Source organism: Hyaena hyaena, unplaced genomic scaffold (assembly GCF_003009895.1).
Source record: "Hyaena hyaena isolate Hyena2069 unplaced genomic scaffold, ASM300989v1 scaffold_50, whole genome shotgun sequence".
NCBI classification, from domain to species: domain Eukaryota; kingdom Metazoa; phylum Chordata; class Mammalia; order Carnivora; family Hyaenidae; genus Hyaena; species Hyaena hyaena.
The window spans coordinates 3,360,185-3,381,759 of NW_024080682.1; the positions used below are offsets into that span (position 1 = coordinate 3,360,185).

The 21,575-nt window shown below is 56.7% G+C and overlaps 1 protein-coding gene across 2 annotated transcripts in view; it reads left to right on the forward strand.

Annotated features, from left to right (window-relative positions):
• DPP6 (dipeptidyl peptidase like 6) overlaps window positions 1-21,575 on the forward strand; it is an 831,643-nt gene that overhangs the window by 791,617 nt on the left and 18,451 nt on the right. For both annotated transcript variants that reach the window (XM_039230760.1, XM_039230759.1), the window contains exons 17-19: window positions 6,702-6,749; window positions 18,306-18,404; window positions 20,821-20,890. In XM_039230760.1, the coding sequence (XP_039086691.1) occupies window positions 6,702-6,749; window positions 18,306-18,404; window positions 20,821-20,890 (217 nt within the window). The remainder of the gene's footprint in view (window positions 1-6,701; window positions 6,750-18,305; window positions 18,405-20,820; window positions 20,891-21,575) is intronic.

The following is a 21,575-nucleotide window of genomic DNA, read 5'->3' on the forward strand; positions in this document are numbered from 1 at the left end:
CCTCCACTTCAGGCTGAAAATAGAATCTCCTTCCCGGTACGGGTCTGGACTGTCGCGTCTGCCTCTTGCTCGTGTCTGCAGTTCAGAGGGAGGCTCCGGTCACACAGCTCCCATCTCCAGAGTGGGGAACGCCAGCCTCTCAGAGGGGCCCGGAGGCGGCGTCTCTGCCACACTTGGCATGGTGCCTGGTAGGTAGCAGGTGCCCAAAGTGGTCGTGGCAGCCTTTGTCACTCTTCCTAAGAGCAGACCTGGACAACCCTCTACAGTAAAACCTTGGCCTTGACTTTCACGATCACTAACAGATGTGGACTACAGCTCAGTATTGATCAACTCTTGTCATAGACTGTATTTCATGGATCTGGCAAGAAGGCAGCAGAGGAAGGGGTCTCTGTCTGCAGGAGCCTGACCTAGAATGAAGCAAAGCCTTCCTAAGCTCACTCTGGTCTGGAAAAACAAAGGACTGTTCGTAGGTGCTTTGAAGTGACAAAAAATACACCAGTGCCAGTTGTGGGCACCTTCCAATGTCCTGAAAAATTGCTAGTTTCTGCCAAACACCGTGGCCTGAGACCGAGCATCCTGGCACGGGAGTTGATCATCCACAACCCCGCAGAGAGAGACACAGAGACAGAGTGCTATTGGCTCATGATCATGTGACATTCAGCATCACATACTACTCGTATTGCAAGACATCGCTCATTCATCGAGTGAAAATGTATTAGAAAGCCTTGCTCGTCTTGCGGAACACTCGCAGAACAAGTGACTCACAATGCAAGTCTTACCATGTTCTGCACGCAAGACCCAGAGGAGCAAAGGCACAGAGCTGGGACCACGAAGTACCTGAGGACAGAGCTGGAGCCAGAGCCTGTTCCCCGACCACGTCCTCGCCTGTGGGAGTCGACGTGCGGACCTCTGAACCATGCACCTTCCGGTGATCGTGCTTCTGATGTGGCATCAAAGCCTATTTTTGCACACATCTGTCTGGCCTACTAGACAGTGAGCCCCTGACAGCACACACTTCGTCTGTCTCTGCCTGCGTCCCCTGCACCTGGCAGCGTGCCTGACACACGGAATCCCTGTATATGTTTGTCGAATTGAATTACAGGCAAAGTGAGAAGAAACCATGAGCAGGAGTTATCAGGAGAATAGCCATTGGGCACAGTCCTGTAAGGTCCTGGCTGTCTATAAAGCAGAAGGCCAGGTTTTCCAGATTTCCGACACAATAACGTGTGCAGGGCTAACGGAGGCAGTGCCTTACAGCAGTGACAACATAGCCAAGAGCTTTATACTGTACAGAGCAACGTATTTAGTCAGTGAGTCGTTGGCTGGATGTGCATTAGATTTTTTCAGAAGAAGAGGAAAGAAAAGCAGTTTCAAACTTCTGAAGCGGTGACTCCCTCCTAAGACTCATTAGTAAAAGCATTCTTGTTTAAAATGGGTGTAGGGATCTCCCTTTTCAGCACAAGCTCTCCCCCGATGCTGGGTGTGCGGTTAGTGTGTTCGGCACGCCCCTTCTTTTCTTAGAGAAATCGTAGGTGGACGCTAGCCCAGGTCAGATCGAAGTACCACCAAAGTCTAAGCGTCTTACTCCAAATTCAGACTCTCCTACTTTTTCTTTCCTTCTCATGAGAAAATTCTTTGTGATTTAGGTGTTTTTCTAAATTATCTGCCAATCTTGAGGAGCCTGACCGTCATAGAAATCTCATCTTAAAACCCACATAGAGCAGTGCCCCCCCCCCCAAGGAGGGTCTGACCTTCGGACAAAATCTGGAAGGTTAGAATCGATAGGTTTAAATTAAACATCAGGGCTGCTTTTTAACTTTTGTATTGTGTCCTCTTTACCTGTCCCTCTTACGTGTTTTGTTTCTGTTTGGCTGTTCTACAGAATATTCTATATTAAAATAGGGGTGAATGTGGCATAGTGTGACGTGGTTCTCAGGGAAAAGAACACAGTTCAAACCCTGTAGACTGAGGCAGGCGTCCTTGGCACTTAGAGAACAGGTGGCTGTGGGGGCTGAGGGGTGACTGCGTACCCACGGAGAGCCAAGAACCTGAATTATGAAAAACAGAGACATGGGATGGGCTTAGGAGAGCCTTCCTTAGCCTGATGTAACCGTGCTGCCTTGACATGTCGGCCGAGTGTATGCTGAAAAGGCCTTTGTTCTTTAGCCATTAATCCCTTCAGCAGGCATTTTGTACTCATTTCTGTCGGCACCGGGGGACACAGATTTCCAGCACGAGGGTTTCAGAGTGTGTGTGTGTCTGTCTGTCTTCTGCTCTCTGGGGGTGTGGTGGAACCTGGTAGGAGCAGTTACATTGTTTTAAATTGCTATTCGGTGCGACAGTTGCCACCATTGGTACCAGGGGCACATTCTGAGTGATGGTTTAGGGAGAACACAGGAGAAGCTTCTGCAACGGTACTGGAGAGAGAAGTCCCTCAACAGCCCAGGGACCGGCCCCGGCAAGGTTGTGGTGGATGAGGGCAGGAAAGGGCACTTGGTGCACACTCACACACACCGCAAATGTCCAGTAAACCCGAAAAGGTGTCCCACTTCACTCAAAATGTGAAACAATGTTGTAACGCAGACCCCCTCCCCCCCCATACATTGTAAGTCGCAGAGCGTGAGACACTATCAACTAGGATTCAGATCCCTCTGCTGAAGTGAGAGACGGCTGGCCTGTGTCTCAAACACACCCCCAGGCCCTCCCCGTCGCCACATGACCCCAGCCCTCCCCAAGAGAGGCTCCTCCCACTCTGCTCACTGAAGGCCTCAGAGCCGGTGAGGACAGCAGGGCCCGGATGTCATAGGAGCCCCCGTGTGTCCCCCTGGCCCCCTCCTCCTGCCGTGAGCCAGAATGTCCCCTACAGGGGCTGGAGCCTCAGCCTGGGTCCCAGAACGGGGACACTGCACAGAGAACCCAGCGCTGTAGCTGAGCATTTACCAGGACGTGACATTAGCGAGAAAGAAACCTTCATTTTTTTAAGCACTGAATGTAGGGGTTCAGTGTTCGAAACCTGAACCAAAGGGAAGTCTAGATTTCCGTCAGCAGGGAATGCGCCAAATAAAGTACAGTGTATCCGTGTGATGGATATACTTTACCTCCGTTATAAAGCAGTACCGCTTTTCAGAACTTTTTTACATAATTGTATGTTACAGTATTTACCATTTGGCAACTTTCACACGTTTACTCATCCATTTCGTGCGCCCTCTGACCTTCTCCGTGTGAACGCACTGATCGCGGCCGCCCCGCCTCCCGCTAGTGGCTGGCTGTTGACAGCAGTCTCCGACGCGCCTCCTCGCGTGTGTGTGCAGGGGTGTGTGCAGGAGTATCTGCGAGGCGCCCCCACCCTGGAGCTGTCTGCCGAGGGGCACAAGCAGCGTCAAGTCTTCCTGCTGGGCAGACTCCAAACAACTGCGCACTCGCACGACGCTCGTTTGGCCCCATCTTCAGACGCTGCGCTCCGCTGCGAGGCACAGAGAAGATGGCGAGCACAGACCATGTGGCCAAAATATCTGTTAATTCTTTTCATGTTTATTTGTATTTTGAGAGAGGGAGACAGAGACAGAGGAAGAGCAGGGGAGGGCCAGAGCGAGAGGGGGACAGAATCTGAAGCAGGCAGAGTCTGAGCTGTCAGTACAGAGCCTGACGCAGGGCTCGAACCCAAGAACTGTGAGATCAGGGCCAGAGCCCGAGTTGGACGCTTAACTGATTGAGCCACCCACGCGTCCCGCAAAAGTATCTTTTAAATGTGCAGGAAGATAAATAACTTCAAGGTAACGGTTACCTCTGGGAAGGGAGCAGGCTGAGATCAGGGAAGGGTGCACATGTGCCCTCAAATCCATGTTTTATGTTTTATTTAAAAAAAAAAAACACTAAGGCAGTAGAGTTCAACCTTAAGATTTGCCAAAGCTGCCCATTTCTATGCAGGTGTTTTTGTTATTTGAACTTGTTTCAAATGTCTGCGTGTGTGTCAGTATGACCACATTTACACAGAGAATCATCTCAAGTCACTTTAGAGTCATGAGGTCACGTCTGGGAAGCGGGGATCAGAAGGGTATTTCACTCGTCACTTTATTCCTTTCTTTAGTGTTTGCATTTTTTTTAGCAACATGTATCAGTTCATGAATTAAGATCTGAGGGGGGATGAGTTTCTTATTGTACGGATGAGGTGAAAGACTTAAAAGTCTCCGACCCTGTGTAAAATATGGTTAGAAGCATCTACTTTGTAGAGCTGCTATGAGGATTATGAATTATTCATATTAAACCTCTTGCCGAGTGCCTTTACATAGTAGGCACTAAATAAATAATAATTGTTTACATTATTAATACAAATGTAGAATACGCTCTGTTTGCAAATTTGCTCACCCTGAAATGTGTAGGAAAAATAGATGTGGTTTCTTTATTTCTCAATAAGTGATCTGTTCTTCCACATGAGCTCCCCACGGGGCAAAATGGATCTTCGAGCCGGGAAACTTAGTTTGATTCAATCATTTAAGCCCACAGCCAGTGTTTAAATCCCTTTCGGTGAGTGCTGTCTCTTCAGATTTAAACACCTAGACTCTCAGATCGCTGCTGCCTCCCCGCCCTGGGGAGGTGGTGTCAGATTTAGCAAATAAAAATGCAGGACAGCAGTTGTGTTTATTTTTTTTTTTAATATTTTTATTTATTTCTAGGAGAGAGAGAGACAGCGTGCGCAGGGGAGGGTCAGAGAGAGAGGGAGTCACAGACTGAAACAGGCTCCAGGCTCTNAGGGTCAGAGAGAGAGGGAGTCACAGACTGAAACAGGCTCCAGGCTCTGAGCTGGCAGTCAGCACAGAGCCCGACGCGGGGCTCGAACCCACGAACCGCGAGATCGTGACCTAAGCGAAAGTCGGATGCTTAGCTGACTAAGCCACCCAGGCGCCCCAACAGTTGCCTTTAATTTCAGATAGACAACAAATAATTTTTTTTTTTTAGTGGTAAGCCCTAAATACTGCATGGGACATAGTTATACTGAAAAATAAAAAATACTATGTGTTTATCTGAAATGCACATGTAATTGAATACCCTGCATGTTGAGTGGGCAGTCCTGTCTGTGGGTGAATGGTGGAGGGGCATGTGGGGGAGAGGGACCAGGCCACAGGCCTCCCGGACTTTGGATGTGCACTGGACAGTGTCTGGGTCCAGTCCCTGGGCAGTGGACAGGCTCTGAGGTCCGTGGCCCACGCAACCCACAGGCTGTGTCTCAGCTCAGCCAGGGTCTGGGCTGTTCTCTGACTGAGCCAGCCCCATCTTGTCACTCGGTGGCACTGAGGACCCCTTTGTTTTTCTGGCACATCGTCTTTGGGCCCTGGCCTGGGACTGCCCTACGGCCACTGTTCTACAGCCTGAGTGTAGTGCAATCCGTGGCAGTTTCCGTGGCTCTCAATTGAGCCACTGGTCTGTGGCCCCAGAGAAGCACGCAGAAGTGAGGATGACCCCAGAAGCTGAACTCCAGCCCCGTCTCTCCAAACCACCCATGTCCTCCAGCTCAGATGTGGCCCATCTCTGTGAGCTCAGAGCGTCCCAGAGTCGCCGGCCGGAAGCAGAGGGCAGGAACCAACCCAGCAGCCACGTCCCCGTGATGGACCCATCTCTGCCACCTGCTCCCCGCCTTCCTCCTGCTTCCTCTCCCTGCCTTCACGGTCCCCAGCCCCCCAGGCTCCTTCCTGGACGCTCTGTGATCACCACTCAGCACTCACTCCGTGAGTGTGGAGTCAAGTTCCAGCCACATCCCGAGTACCATCCAGGTGCCAGAACTGACGGCAGTAAGGCAGCGTCTCGCTTTGCCCCTGGAAAGTCTAGAGGCTGCGCTCTGTGCAGTCGAACACAACGACAGTGAGCAAATACCGAAAATCTCTGCTATAAGGACCCAACTTTACCGAACGTGACACTGACCTCTGTAAAGGGGAAGGAGGCAGGGACAGGTAGGGGCTGGTGGCCTGGGCAGCGAGGGGTGCTCTTTCCCGCTGGGTGGTTGGAGAAGGCATTTGAGCAGAGACTTGAGTGAAGAAAAAAGCCGCACCAGCGTCCGAGGGCAGAGGAGATGGGAAGGGTCGCCCACCTCCTCGTGTACGGTCAGAATGAGAGCAAGAGGGTTTGGAAAGCCCCTGTGCCTTCTGCACTCTCTTCCTGCTCAAGAGAATAAGGACGTGACCACTGACCGAAGTCAAGGAGGTCCGGGGCCCTGGGTCCGGGCAGTGGGAAGCCACAAGCAGGCGTCGGTCAGGGGGACACGGAGACACAGGTGACTGTGTGTGCATCGAAGCCCTGCTAGGTTCCTAGGTGTTGACAAGCTGTTCCTAGAGGCCACGGGGTGGGGGTGGGGGGCGGGGGGCGGGGGCCTTCTCCCGGAGGAAGTCGTCCAAGACGGGCCTCTGGAGCCATTCTCCCCAACTCAGCACATGGCACATGATTCGTGTCGGCGCAGGGACCGTGGAGCAAGGAGGGTGAGGCAAGTTGGGCTGTAAAACGGCGTGTGTGTATTTCAGCGGCGTGAAAATGGGGAGTTTTCATCGGGCTCCTCGCTTGGAGCAAGGGCACCGAGGAAACAGACGGCCTGCAGCCCAGGCCTGGGTCCCCACGGGTGCCGGCTGGAGGGAGGGCCTGGGCCCCTCACGTTCCGACTGCACTAACAGAACCTCTTTCTGCTTCTTGCCTGGCTTCTCCTCCCACCTGCTTAGGTCCTGGAGTCCCCGCAGTGACCGTGCACAACACGACAGATAAGAAAAGTAAGTGCCTTTTGCTCTCTTCTGGAACCTTCCGGTGCCGTGGCAGAGAGGAAGCTGGAGCCTTGTGAGGGAGTCCAGCGCACTGGTTCCCATCCGGAGACCCAGAGATGGGGATGTGCTAGCAGTTCCGAGTGAGCCCCACAGTCGGCAGTATCGATCCCACGTGATGGACGGTCAGGGCCACCCGGACAGAAGGTGCCCCAGCCCCACGAGTGCTGAGGCCCGGAGGCCACGCAGGGTCCCGGGTGCGGCACTGAACAGAGGCCCCGGCCCCCAGCTCCACAGCCCGGCCCTCTCGACCCTCCCCTCCTCTGAGAACATCCACTTGGGGCCAAGGCTCCATGGGCGCTTTGAGGCTCTTCTGCCCTTGTGGGAGGGGGACACCTTCACGGCACGGAGGGGCTTCGGGTCCATGCCGCTGCAGGGACAAAGCTTTCCGGAGCCCCTTGAGCCCCCCGCCCAGCACATGTGTGCCTGAAGGAACCCCGTGCAGGCTGACATGCGCATGAAGTCATGCAGAGGGTCGGAGGTGATGCCCAGTCCTCGGTAGACCTGAGAATGCGGAAGCCGTGCTCTCGGTCCGTCCCCCCCTTGGCCTCACTCTGCCCTGTCCCCGGGGAGCCTCACGGCCTCCTTCCTCCCAGCGCCTCACTCCTTCCCACCGGGGTCCACCCGCCCCCGCGCTGGATCCTGCCTTTGAACGGGAAGTCAGACCTCAGGCCCCGGGAGCAGGCGTGACTCCGCACGTCCCGTGAACGTCCGGCAGCGGGTGTCAGTGACCCTGACTCCCGTCTCGGTGGTCGGGCTTCGGGCGGAGCTGGAAGGGGGACGTGGGGGGGAGGGGCCTCCCACAGGCTGTTTCGACACCAGCTACTAAGTGGTCACAGTGTTCAAAAGGTTCAATTAAAGAGACGGCATTTAGAGCATAATCCCAAATAATGAAAGTATTCCACAGAACTCACCAGATAATGACTAGAAATTCAAAATTAAAAAATAAAATCAGAAATAGATTTTTAAAATAACGTAAATGCAAAGGACAAAGTCAAAAAGAAGGACGTCGGGTGGATATAAAACCCGGTGAGAACACTTGCATGGCCCTCAAAGGGGAGAAGGTGGGGAGTGGGCTGCGTCGGCCTCGCCACGGCCTCGCCGAGGTTGGGGGGACGTAGTTCAGGGTGACGGGGTGCCCGGCCCCAGACCTCATCTCCAGCACAACTGGGGACCGTTCCTAGGAGCCTCTGAGGATTGGGGGTCTGGCCACGCGACCAGTAGGGACAGGGTGGGAGAGAGGGTTACCTGCGCTGCGCCCGCCGCCTCTTCGCGGCACAGGGGCTTGGAGGGCCGTGGGGAGGCCGCCCGGCGGGTCGGCCAGGACCCCACCACAAGGCAGGCGTCTGTGGGACGACAGACACGGCGCGGCACGCCAGCCGTCTCGCGTTCATGCTAGACTCTGCGTAGCTGTGGGTTTCACCGTGAAAGATGGAAGTATCTCACAAGGCTCCCGCTGGGGCATCCTCTTTTCTGAAGAAAACGTGTCTTATTCCCTTAAGAGTATTTGTTAAAACAAGAGGACACAGATAGCATCCCGATGTTCCATGAAGTTGTTCCCTTCTTACAAATCTCCAGTCTGGTGAGCACCGCGTGGGGTGCGCGGCCGGCGGCTCGCCCCAGCTTTGGCGCCTCCGCCCCCGACGCCGCGTCACGGAGGCCTTCCCTGCTGCGGGAGGCTGGGCACGAGCGCCTGGGGCTCGAGCCGCTATTTCTTTTATTATTTTAATGTTTATTTTTGAGAGAGAGACCGCATGAGCGGGGCCGGGGCAGAGAGAGACACAGAATGTGAAGCGGCTCCAGGCTCCGAGCTGTCAGCACAGAGCCCGACGCGGGGCTCGAACCCACGAACTGTGAGATCATGACCTGAGCCGAAGTCGGACGCTTGACCGACTGAGCCCCCAGGTGCCCCCAAAGGCTTATTTTAACGTAAAAACCTCGCGTGTCACTTGGGACTTGGCTGTGTAAGGGAGTACTCAGCCTGGCCGTCGCTTCTGCGGGACGGACACGCGGCTCTCTGTGTGTGTCCCCGTCGGCCGCACCAGCTCCACCGTCATGTCGCCCTCCCGCCTGCCCCGCCGTTTGTCCAGCTCGTCACTCCCGCCCCCGAGTGGCTTCATGATGCAAAATGGTCGGAAGACGCAGAGAGGACGAGGCGCGGAGGGGGTCCCAGGGACCGAGCCCGTCCCTTCAGGCCGGCTTCCTGCAGGGCCACCCCCACGCCCGCCCTTCTCTCAGCTTGGTCCCGCGTCCCGCTGGTGGCGGGGAATGCGGAGAAATGGCTTTTGTCCCGGCTCCTCGCGCCTCAGATAAAATCGGGGTCTCATTGCCGCGTGGTAACAGCTGCTGGAAGCGCCACCACCAAACTCTTCACGTGCAAGTGTCCTGGGGCTCCCATCCCGCGGCGCACGCGGGGCGCTGTATTCCATCCCGGCTCTGGAGGCTGCGAGTTCAAGTGCGAGGTGTCAGCAGGCTGGCTTTGTTGGGAGGCCGTAAGGGAGGGTCCGGTCCAGGTCTCCCCCAGATTCTGGTGGCTGCTGGCAATTACGGGTGTTTCTTGGCTTGTGTGACAGGCTGGCGTCCTCCTCGCCCAGCCTGGCCCTGTGTCCAAATGTCCCCTATTTATCAGGACACCAGTCGTATGTGATCAGGGCACCTGATGGCCTCATTGAAACTTGTTTCCTCTGCAAAGACCCTCACCCCAAATTAGGTGACCGTCGCAGGTAGGGGGGTTGGGACTTCAGCATCTTTGGGGGCACACAGTCCAACACACAACACAGAAAACAAGGGTTTATATTTCACCCACACGAAGTCCAGGAGGTGTGATCCTTGTCGCTCTCCCGGGAGGAACCTTCTAGACCGTGGCCCGTCATCCCCACCCCTGCTTCTGGCCACGTGGGTGGGAAGAAAGAAAAGGGGAGGCAGTTGTGGGTCGGGACACAAGACCTTGCACAGCCTGGCAGCGGCGCCACGTTCCCACCGGCCGGCACCCCTCACGGGGACCCGCCGAGGGGCGGGAGAAGCCCAGGAAGGAGGCAGGGAGGTCGATGGCGCCCGCAGTCACCGTCACGGTCGGGATGGAGGAGCATGGGTCTCGGATGCGGCCGGAGACCTTCGGCCGTCCTCGAGAGGAGTGACTGAGTGCAGAAATACTGGCGGTTTTTGTATAGATCACTGTGCCTGCGCAGGCTCGTCAGGTACTTCCCAGAAGCCTCCCACGGAGGAGCCCTCTGAGCCCCCAGGCTGGGACAGTGCTGGAGGGTCCCTGTCCCCGCACTCGCCAGGGGGAGCTGTCTGTGGCGTGAGCACCGCCTGGGGACGCAGGGACGCAGGAGGAGAGCACAGAGCCAGCGGGGGAGCCCCGGACAGATGCGTGGTGTGGGGGTGCGGGGCTGGGGACCTGCTCCTACGCGCAGTGAGCCCCGAGCCTGTGAGGGCGCAGAAGACAGAAGGCGTAACAACAGACCTAACAGAGAGGCACCTGTTGGTCGGTGCCTGGGGTGAGCAGGGAGCGAATCCTCGGGTCTTTGCCGGACCCAGAGTCAAGGCCTGAGAGATCCGAAGGCAGACGCGAGCCTTGGATGAAGGCGCAGAGATTTGCGGACTTTCAGGTTTGGTAAGGATTTGAGATTTCGGTTATTTTTGCGATCCTCTTTAAAAAAAAAAAAAAGGTTGTCCTCATTTCCCCAACTCTGCCGTAGGAATTCCCAGAGAGGAAGCGGCCCCCGTCCGGGGAGGTAGGAGGGATGAAGGCCGAGTGCCGGTTGGTTTAACTCCCTGGGCGTCGGGGGCCGTGCATATGGGGCTCATCACAGAGAAGAACGGAAAGCCGTGTCGTTCTGGGAATCCCAGACTTGGGAGTTAAGAAGGGTGTTCGACAACAGCTAATCGAACTTCTTCATTTCCGAGGCTGGAAGTCGGAAACCCTGACAGGTGCGGGCCTGGGTCCAGGCCACGGTGCTCCGGGGAGGGGTCTTCCTCACTTCCTCACGCCCGGTGTGGACGGCATGTTGGTCCCACCCACTCGGCAACCTCACACGTCCCTCCAGGCTCCCTTGGTCTGGGAATAGCGGCAATAATCTCCGTCCCCCGTGTCCTCAGCAGACACCAGCCCCACGGCCTCCGTGGTCTGGTGTGAACGCGGTGCCCAAGGGCTGCGGCGGTCACAGGTACAGTCACATCGCGCACCACGTGGCTCTTTTCCTCGCTTCTCACCAATAACCCGTGAGGAGGGCGGCTGGCTCCATTTCACAGATGACAAAACTGAGATCCGTACGGCAGGAATCCCAAGAGCTAACACGTTATTTCTTCTGGAATTCTGACTGTCCAAGAGCAAGTGATCTGAATTCTTCGAGGAGACGGTGGGAAGTGGGTTTAAAAAGAGAGAAAAGAAGGAAGAAAGGAAGGGGACCAGAAGTCACAGTGAATCCTCTAGTCTGCTCAGAGCTTTTAAAGGTGAGGTAAAAGGTCCCAGTTTCTCAGCGCGCTCAGTCTGTCGGAGACATCGACGGCAAGCCCGTTGGGTGCCAGCCACCAGCATGGGGCCCAGGCAGATGATGTGACTTGAAAGTAAGTACCAGAGCAGGCGACCCTCCGCCCCCGCTCGCCCTGTCCCGTCGCAGAGGGTCACACCGCAGACCAGCCTGGCCCTCCTGGATGGAAAGGACCAGAAGCTGCAGGTCCGGTCGCATGTCAGACCCCAGCCTGGAGTCCAGCCTCGGGCATTGTCAGCGGGATGTGTGGGAGGCTTTTTTCTGTGCGTGTGGCTTTCGACGCGTCCTTGACAGAGCTTCCCGCCCCAGCTCGTCCCCAGCTGCGTCACCGGCACAGAACAGAGTGCTCTCAGTGTCTGTGACACTGGGTGGGTCCCTCTCCGTTGAGGAGCCCGTGGGGGGCTGAGGCGCTCCCTGGAGTGGGCGGCTGTCACGGCTGTGGGTCCACGCGTGCGAGGCCCCCGCGTCCTCGATGCCGCAGAGCCCCACCTCTCGTGGGCTCGATATGAGTGCTGCTGCGCCAGGAATATATTCTGGAAACTGACCTGGCCAGGGGCCCGGAGAGTAACGTGACGTCCACAGGACCAGGCCAGCACTTAGGAAGCAATTGCTGTGGGCCCGTTTCATCTTCACGTGACACCGTCTGCCCTCACCCCCATTTTCCAGTTAAGAAAATCGGGGGGTCCCATTTCCAGCCTGGCCTTTGCCTCAGCCCGCCATCCATTAGCCGTGCTGCCAACGTGGCCTGAGGGGCTTCTGCAGTCTTCGCCGTCCTGCGCCCACAGGGAGCCGGCTGGGTGGCGGGTGCCCTGCCCCTCCCCCCTCGGAGGGAGAAGATGCGGCTTCTGGGGGGGAGCAGGCTGGGCCGTGTTCCGTGGGCTGGAAGGACTGAGCCCTTAAACCTCGCCTTCTGCGGCTGGCCGTTGAATGCCCCATCGTCGTCACAGAGCTGGGCATTCATCACTTTCAACACGACCCAGAGGCCATCTAACGCCGTGGCCAGCCCGCCCGAGGGCTTCGCACACGGTACTCGGCGCACCTGATCCCACTGCTTCGTCCAGGACCAGAGCCTTGGCTCACTGCCCGAAGCACATAGTCCTGACCACGGGGGCCTCTCTCCTGGACCCCAGGGGGCAGCAGCTGGAGGCCATGGTGTCGTCACGATAGTCTAAGTAATGTGCCGACAATCGCAGATTCTCCAGTCACAGCCCCCAAAACCCTCCTGCTTCGGTCTGGCTCAGTGCCAAGTCCCTAGCGCTGTTGGACCCTCATGCTGGCTTCGGACAGGGCGAGCAGAGCGACAGAGCCACCTCAGGAAGGCCCTCGGACCCGTGGACAGAGACGGGGACATGGGGCCTGTGAGCCTGTGGCAGTGGCGGGAGGGCCAGCCGGCTCTCCAGAAGGCGGCTTCTGGGCAGACGGGGAAGCCGGGGCTGCCCGCTAACGTGTGGCCTGCGCTCTTTGACAGCGACAGGCACAGCGGGCGGGGAGCTGCACGCCCGGGGGCAGACGGGCCCTGCGAGCTCAGGGCTCCAGGCCGATCGCTGCATCCGTCCCAGCCCTGCTCTGAAATTCAAAATTACTGTTTCAGAATTCTTTGTCCTTCCTCCTCCTCCCTGCTGACCCCAGAGCCACCCTGGGAATATTTGACTTCTCTCCCTTTAGAAAAATCTTATCTACGAGCGGAGCCTGCAGGGCGTTCACAGATGTGACTCTGAATTATTTAAAAGCTGTTTCCTTAAGCACGTAATTATGGCTGGGACCAGAGTATACTCACTTGGTGCCGGGGTATTCAAACAACTCAGGTACTAGGATAGAAAAATCAACAAAACCGCAGCTACTACGCAGCGGGTCGTAAGGTAAGGGTGAGGGAGGACCACTCAGCTATGCGGGCGCCCCGTCGGCAGTGGCGGCACCCTCCGGGTCAGCTCCGCAGCCGGCGGGAGGGCGTGCAGGGGGTGGTGGAGGCGGGCATAGTGTGTGTTCACAGGCAGCACCCCACAGCGTGTTCTTTAAATTGTTTTTTTTTTTTTAAGTTTATTTACTTATTTTTGAGAAAGAGAGCACAAGCGGGGGAGGGACAGAGAGACCGAGGATCCCAAGCAGCTCCGAGCTGCCAGCACAGAGCCCGACACGGGGCTCGAACTCCCAAACCGTGAGATCATGACCTGAGCTGAAGTCAGGGGTCGGATGCCTAACCGACTGGGCCCCCCAGGCGCCCCCACGGTGTATTCTTGACTGTGTACTGGTGAACCCCAAGAGACCTGACTGCCCAGACTCACGGACAGGATTCTCTTTCTCCTCACGTGGGCTTTTATAAAGATGCAAAACCAACCCCCACTGCAGCGGACATCAACACGGTCCTTCGCTGAGACTGTACCAGACACCAGCCGCTTGGCGCCCTGGCCTCTGCTCACACGGTCCTCGCCGCCTGGGAGCCACCCGGCCACTCTCCGTGGTTTCCTGAGTAACCGCCACGGACCACCACCTCTTCCGCCGGCCGCGGCCTGCTGGTCAGAGGGGAGACGGACGTCCCCAACCGTGGGATGACTCATTCCGTCAAACCCTCGTTGTCTGTGCGTCCGGAAAGGCTCCTGGACCCCCAGGGCTCCACACGCAGGCAGCCTGTGCGGGGACGGAGTGATCAGATTCACAGGTGGGTCAGTTTAGACCAAAATACAGCAGGTTTGGTGGGCGAGCGTGCATGTGGCGGTCGGAGACCGCGCACGGCGAGCCCTCCAGCCCCACCTTGCCGTCCTCCCCCTCCCCCCTCCCTCCAAGGTCGCTGCCACCCACCCACCGCTGCACCCAAAGCTAAATGGCAGTGTAGTTCATCGTGGAGGGGGGCCACACACAGCCCCTCCTGATTAAACCCATTCGCCAGCCTGGTAAGACCCCGGTGGTTGTGAGGGGCCGAGATCAATTCACTCACAGGGACTCTGCCTCCGAGCTCCTTACAATCCTGCTGAAGACACAGAGCAGAAAGGGCAGCCGTTACCCGGCTGTGTGACCCTGACTCTAACGACTAGACATTCAGTGTTCAGAGAACAGAGATCTCCAGGTGAGTAGGGAGTCCAAACAGCGTGCGCGACGGCGTGGCGTCAGCCTGCGCAGGCGGACCTGGGGCGGGTGCACCTGAGGAAGCCATCGGCCGTATGCGGGGCCAGGCCTGGGCGGCGAGAGGCACAGGAGACCCGAGGCAGGGCGCCGAGGCCACGCGGCAGGGCGGTGCTGATGCGCCTCCTGCAGAAATGCCAGAAGGGGGGCGGGCTCTCTCAGCCTCGTCAGGTCTGTCCCCCGTTGGCCTCTGCTCTGAAGCCAATGATTCTGCTCTGTGACCGTTGACTCTGGTCACATTTCCCCCAACTCATCCCGGTGGTGATTCCCCCACCGCTTCCCTGAACCAGCAGAGTCTGGGAAGAGCCCACGGGCCACTCACATCTGCCCGCTGGGGCACAGCCGGGGAGGCAGCCCCCATGAGCAGGCATTTGCTTCCGTGGTCTCACTGTGTCCAGATCTGATAATAGCTAATTCCACCAAATATTAGAGGGGGCTCACATTTAATTAAGGAGTGGCCATTTGTATGCTCCAGACTGGAGGTCTCCATGGCCCTGAAGTCAAAAGAAGAGTCCTCTGGGAACATGCCAATCTTCCCTTATTTCCTCTGCTGAGCTCCTGCCTTCTTTGAATGCAATTATGGGAACAAATAAAATGGCTTAACTCAACTCCCCTGTGGGCCAGCCAGCTCTCTGCTGATAAAACCAGTTGTGTGGGCAATCATTAAATGAGAAATCTAATATTTAACTAAATTTAATAGTCTGTTGCTTTGGTGCCTCTGCGAAGGGTGGGATTTCGATACAGAGGGCGAGCTATTCAGATGCAGTCTGCAGAGTCTGTTCCGTTCAGTCGTCGTGCGCTCCCACTCGAAGCCGGCGCTCCAGGGTCCGGGAATGGATGGGCGGCTCCGGAGGTGAGCCTGTGTTGTCGCTGAGTCCAGGTGAGCTGAGCTGGGCAGGCAGCAAAGCGACACTGCAAGCTAGGGATGAAGTTTCTCCAGGATCCGCACTGGACATTGCTGAGTGATGCCAGAAAGACGGGGTTCAAACGCATACCCGCGGGGAGGGGGGCACATCGTGATAGAGAGGCTCCGTTCGGTGCTCTGGCGTTTTGAACTCTGGTGGTCCAGGCTGGCCTTGCCACCAGCGGACTTCCCCGGCTGAGGCTGTTGCCTGCTCCCCGGAGGTAAATGCGTGGTGCTGCCCCTTGATAGCAACGGGCCGCCTTTGTTCTTGTTGGCAAAGACGGTCTACTCGTGTGCCTGCTCATTCCCCTCGTCCAGCTTGACCCACATTTGCACACCCCTGGCCCCTTATCTGCCTCCACCTGGGCTCATTTTGTGGGCACACAGTGAGGGAGAGGTGGGAGGTTCCCTGAGGGCTGAGGTTCTAGATGACCCCAGAAGGACCGGTGCACCGGCTCCCGCACTGAGCGCAGGTCTGGGCCAGCGTCTGTGAGTTCAGTCTCGAGCCCGGCATTAACTCGGCGTAACCTGTGTCTGCCGGCAGCCCTTCAGGTACATACGCGTTCCCATCAGTGCGACGGAAGTGTGCTTTGGTTTCGTCGTGGGTTGTTTCATGCTGGAAGCAATGATTGAAAGGTTTCAGTTGCATCAACTCTACCCCCTCGACAGGCCTGAAACGCCGGGAGCGCCTGGGAGCCCCCAGGCTTCCGAAGCACCCAGAAGGGGCTCCCAGTCCCTCCCAGCTGGGGCCCTGGAAAGGGGCCATGTGGGAACAGGGAGAAAGACTGGGGAGAAACCCAGACTCCGCTCCTGTGGGGGTGCACCATTCCCGCGCTCTGAACCAGATTTCCACATCTACTCAGGCAACTGGAAACTTACGCGTTCTGTCCATGGGATGGGACCCCACACTGAAGCCTGGGGGGTTGGAGGGTGGGAATGACAGTCAGGCAAATGGCCTCCACTCTCACACTTGACGTTAAGCGTAGTAGCTGAGATGGACTTCTCCTTGACGAGGTGATGTTTGATGGAGAAGGAGCCTGCAAAAAAATTTCCGTGATCGGGAGCAGCAAGTCCAAGTTTCTGTGGCAGCAAAGAACTTGAAAAATGCTATTTTTCTCCTTATTCTGCAGAGCTGCCTTCTAGACTTCCTGCCCTATTATTGAGACTAGGATACGGATAAGAAATAGTCAATATCTCACAAACCAATTCCTCCCCACTGACTGCCTGCAATCCCGTTAATGAGCTGAGGGCATTTAGACTCAGCAAAACCTGAGTGCGCCGTTGGCTCTATGAGGAGTCCGGGCCGTGGACATGGGGTGGGCAGTGGGGTCACCGCCACCCTGGGGCAGTACTCCTTCCCTGACTTGTGTGCATGACCAGAAGATAGAGTGTGCCATCCCTCAGCCACATCTCCGGGTGAGGTCAAGTGTGCTTGGACCTCACTGTACATCCCTTGCAGACATAGCCGTCCTGACCTGCTGTCTACAAGGAGCCCCACTGGGGGCACCTGGGTGGCTCAGTCGGTTAAGCAGCCGACTTCAGCTCACCATGATTTTGTGGTTCGTGAGTTCAAGCCCCGCGTCGGGCTCTCAGATGACAGCCCGGAGCCTGGAGCCTGTTTCAGATTCTGTGTCTCCCTCTCTCTGCCCCTCCCCTGCTCATACTCTGTCTCTCTGTCTCTCTAAAATAAATAAATGCTAAAAAAAAAAAATTTACAAGGGGCCCCATTTCTTGCCTGCCACGCGGTGTTCAGAATGCTTCATGATGTTGGTCCAACTGAAGAGTTTTTTACCTTTAACTCTACCTGCTTGAAAATGAGTTTTGCCACATCCCACCCCCCCACCTTTTCATCAAAGCTGAATGTTCAAATACGTGTCCAGCAGCTGGAACTGTGGCTGCCCAGTGGGCCCTGCGGAAGCTTGGTGGCCTCGTTCTCGAAGAATCCCTCAGATCCCCGAGCATCACCGGTAGCCTCCTGCTGTTCACAGACAAAACCACTCGGGGCTGGAGGCTCCTGGCTCTGGGCGATATTTTCCTTCAGGTGCCTTTGCGCTAAAGGTGTCACTTACGGGGCCCGTGGTTCTTAAAGGGAGTCCCTACGGGGATGTTTCCCCGTTCCTTGTAGCGCTGCATGGGGTGTGCACTTACTCCTTAACATATTCATGGAGGTTCCAAAGGTGGAGTTCCTTGAAGACAAAATTTCCTTTCATGATGGGCCACAAGGTGTCCCCACACGTAGGCTTGGAGTGAGAAAGGAAGAAGGAAGTCAAATCCAGGGGTTTTTATTATGTAGCAGATGGAGGAAGGACCATTCCAGTCGGAGATTAGTGAACGGGCTGACGAGAGCATCCTTGCCCCCGGGGAAATAGGCGCTGGGTGCAGGCGCATGTAAGGAGCCGGCACAGGACTGACCCTTCTCTCTAACGTGGCGGGGAAAGGGCCGGTCCCGCCGCACCGTATCACTGCCAGCTAATACGATCGTCCAAGTTAAGGTGTCCCGAGTCAGAGCACGGTATGAGGAGGTAAGAGATCCGAATCCACTCTTCCTGTCACGTGTTAATAAAGAGCCTACCCCAGCCTCTACTCTCCTTTCCGTCTGTGGTTATTGTGGCCACTAAATTTGGAAACACCTGTCCTAACAGATGGGTGATGTTGCCTTCCCAAAACCAGCAGCCTTGGGAAAAAACATACCCAGACCTATACGTGTGAGTGAGAAATGCCTTGTAGAAGACAACTTATAGGGAGGAGGAGTTGCCTAATATGGGGAAGAATCTTCCATCTTCCCAAACTCCTGACTTGAGACTGGGCATTCCACCTTGTCCTGTAACTTCAACAAGTTATTTAAGGTCTCAGTTTCCTAGTCTGTGCAAAAGAGATAGTAATCATCACCTCCAATTCTGATGTAGGAATCAGTGGTCTGATGCACGCGAAAACGCTTGGCTTCAGTAAACAATTGCTGGGTCTGACTGTGTCATTTTTCTTTCCCTCTCTTAGAAATTTTCGATCTAGAAACAAACGAACACGTAAAGAAGGCCGTGTATGACCGACAGATGCCTAAAGTAGAATACAGGAAGATCGAGGTTGACGATTACAGTGAGTACTGCAGTGTCCCTGTTTTTTTCTAAGTTTATTTACTTTGAATGAGAGCATGCACACAAGCAGGGGAAGGGCAAAGAGGGGGAGAGAGAGAATCCCAAACAGGCTCTGCACGCTCAGCGCAGAGCCCAGCGTGGGGCTCGATCCCACAAACTGTGACGTCATGACCTAAGACGAAATCAAGGTCATTCGCTCAACAGACTGAGCCACCCAGGCGCCCCTGCCTTGTCCCCACGGAAAGCAACCATCTACTCTGAAACAGCCCGACCATCAGCAGTAGATTACTGTGCATCCAGCCCCCCCCCCCCCCCCCCCCCCCGCACCACACCCGCCTGGCTTTGTGGCTAAAAATGCATTCCAACCAGCACGGAAGAGATTCAGGCAGGGCTCTTGGGGGAAAACTCTTGCACTGAGTTTATTGTGCCGAGAACCAAGATGTTTCTTGGGCAATAAAAAAAAAAAAAAAAAAAAAATCCTCTCCTCAAGAGGCTGACAATTTAAATAAGGTCCCAGACTGAAATTCTCTCCTTTGGGGGGAACATGTGACGACACCCTCCAGAGAAAGAGTCCTTTCCTGTTCACCGTCTAACCTCTCCGTGCTGATCATGGGCCGAGGGGGGTATCCTTGGAGCTGGAAAAATAATATAATGGAGGACTGGTGTGTTTGCTCTCATGTCTCCAGGGCCAAGTGGGGTCCCCATAGGCTCAGTCCTCTCTGCAGATGCCCCCTAGTTGACCCCGCCAGCCCTGGCATCCTAACCACCCAGCAGATGTTTACCTTTGGAAACCCCACGTACACGATGCCCCAAACATACCTGTCTTTCCCCCAAAGCTCTGTCCCCCTCCAGCCTTGCCTACTCTGGGGGATGGCACCCCTCCCTTAAGTTAGATTCCCCCTTGAAGGTGTCTTGGAGTCATTCATTCGGGTCCGTCTACACATAACCTCTGAGGTTGGTACATGGGTTTCCTCTCTCGGGAAAACTCAGGCTGACTGACGGTAACGGCTAGAGCTCTTCGTGGAAGAGGAGCAGACGGTCACCAGTGGTCAGGGGGAGAGTGTGGAGATTGATGCATGATGTTTGAACTGTGGGGGGCGGGGGGCAGAGGGGTTGCACGCCTGCCCGTGTTTGTGGCCCTAGACCATCACTGGAAGCTCTTTCTCTACCCACTCCCTTACAGGGGGGCACTGGCTCCTCCCCTAGGCCAGTGGGCCCGGGAGCACTATTAAGCACCCCCTTGTTAGAGAAGACACAGCAGACTGTGATCTCCCGAGGTCAGGGACCAAGGCTCACCCCCAGGAAACAAGATCGGCCTGGCCCAAACAGTATAGACGGTCGAGCTGCATCCTTTAGAGCAGAAAGCAAATGGCCCAGGAGCTCAGAACAGAGCATGAACGTGAACTGGGGTCACATGAAGGTTCCCAGGAAGGTGGGACCTGGAGCGGGTCCTTGGAGTGGGCTTTAGGCCGGCACGCAGGAGGAGAGCGTGCAGTCCAGGGCAGGGAGTGGCCCCACCAACCTGTCTGGTTTTGTTATGTTTTGCTTTTTCATCTAATGGCACCGAGGCCAAGGCCACCCTGAGGGGAGCGATCCGTCTTCAGGAAGAGCTCCCTGCACTGTACGCAGCCTGTCATGGCCAAGGTCTGCCCGCGGGCTTCTCAGCGGTCCAGAGCAGCCCAGACCATGGTTTATGGATATTGTGGCAATAAAGTCCCATGCCTGCCTGTTGGCTGGTCCCTGGGCCATTGATCCGATTTGCAAGCCATTAACATTCAGCAAGAATCGGAGAATCCGTAATGAGACGCCAGTCAGAGCAGGCTGCTAAGCCGACCACCCGAGCCTGGGATGCGTCCAGAGTAACCGTACTGACAAAGCTCCTAATTCCAATTTAATTGCCGATCTGGGTCATGGTCAGCGTCAGTAAACAATGTCTGACGTGGGCAGGAAGGCATGTTTTGGGGGTTACTGAAGAAAGTGGGAAGGAAACCCCCCTCTAGCCCACACCGGGTCCCTCGCTGCCCAGGACAATATCTGAAGGGGCCCGTGCGCCTTACCCTCCAGCTGTCCCGTAGCCCTGGCTCCACAGGCAGCCGGTCCCGGGCACCAACCTGCACACAGCCAGGCCAGCAGAGCCCCCCCTCTGCAGCGACCCCCCACCCCCTACACACATACACACACACACACACACACAGTGCTCTCAGCCTCTCCCTCTGGGCCACGCCCAAGATGGTTGTGGAGGATTTGCCCAAGGTCACTCAGCAGGCAGAGGCAGGGAGAGAAGACTCAGGGACAGCCCGGGGGGGGGGGAACCACCGTGCCCCTCCAGAGGGCCCTTGTCGCATGCATCCGGGAGGGCACCCAGCCAAGGACCTCCCTTCCCAGCCCAAGCCGCCCTGCGTTCTGTTCCCGCCCAGGCTTGCCCGTTCAGATCCTCAAGCCCGCGACCTTCACCGACACCGCGCACTACCCCTTGCTCCTGGTGGTGTGAGTATTGTCGCCTCTTTTTTTCTCGGGGTGCTTTCCAGGGGGGCTCAGTAACACCCCAGAAAACCACCGCCACACTTGCCGGAGAAAGAAAGTGCGGGGGAGGAGGTTGCAAATGCAAACTGAAGGCAGGCTGGCCCACGGCAAGTGGCTGGCTGTGCCCACAGGCTGGGGACCCCCCGGTGGTGGTGGGGAGCCCCCCCCCGGTAGTGGGGGACGGACGCCAGCCTTCCTGGCCCTGAGCGGGCTCAGAACAGACCGGAAAGCTAGTGCAGCCCGCCCCCCCCACCAGGGCACAGGTCCCCCTGGAACAGGGGTGTCGCTCCGGCCGACCCGCCGGCTCCCCCTGCTGGCACCAGGGCCACACGGCCCGAGCAGCACTACCTCAAAGGCAGCTCCTCTGCCAACAGACTCAGGCGGGTCGTTCAGTGTTCAGTCCGTCCGTGAAGGAGTGTGTGCTCTGCGGCGCGTCTGGGGCCACGGTCGCCCTCGCAGGTGCCGCCCGGCTGCCTGGAGGCGGAGACAGGGCTGAGCCCTACAAAATGGGGGGTGGGGGGAGCTGGAGTCCAGCTGCCCCTGCCCCAGAGGGTGACAGGTGCTGTCGTCGCCCCCGCCCACCAGGCTCTGCCCTCGCCCCTCACACCGCCCCCCGCCCACCAGGCTCTGCCCTCGCCCCTCACACACC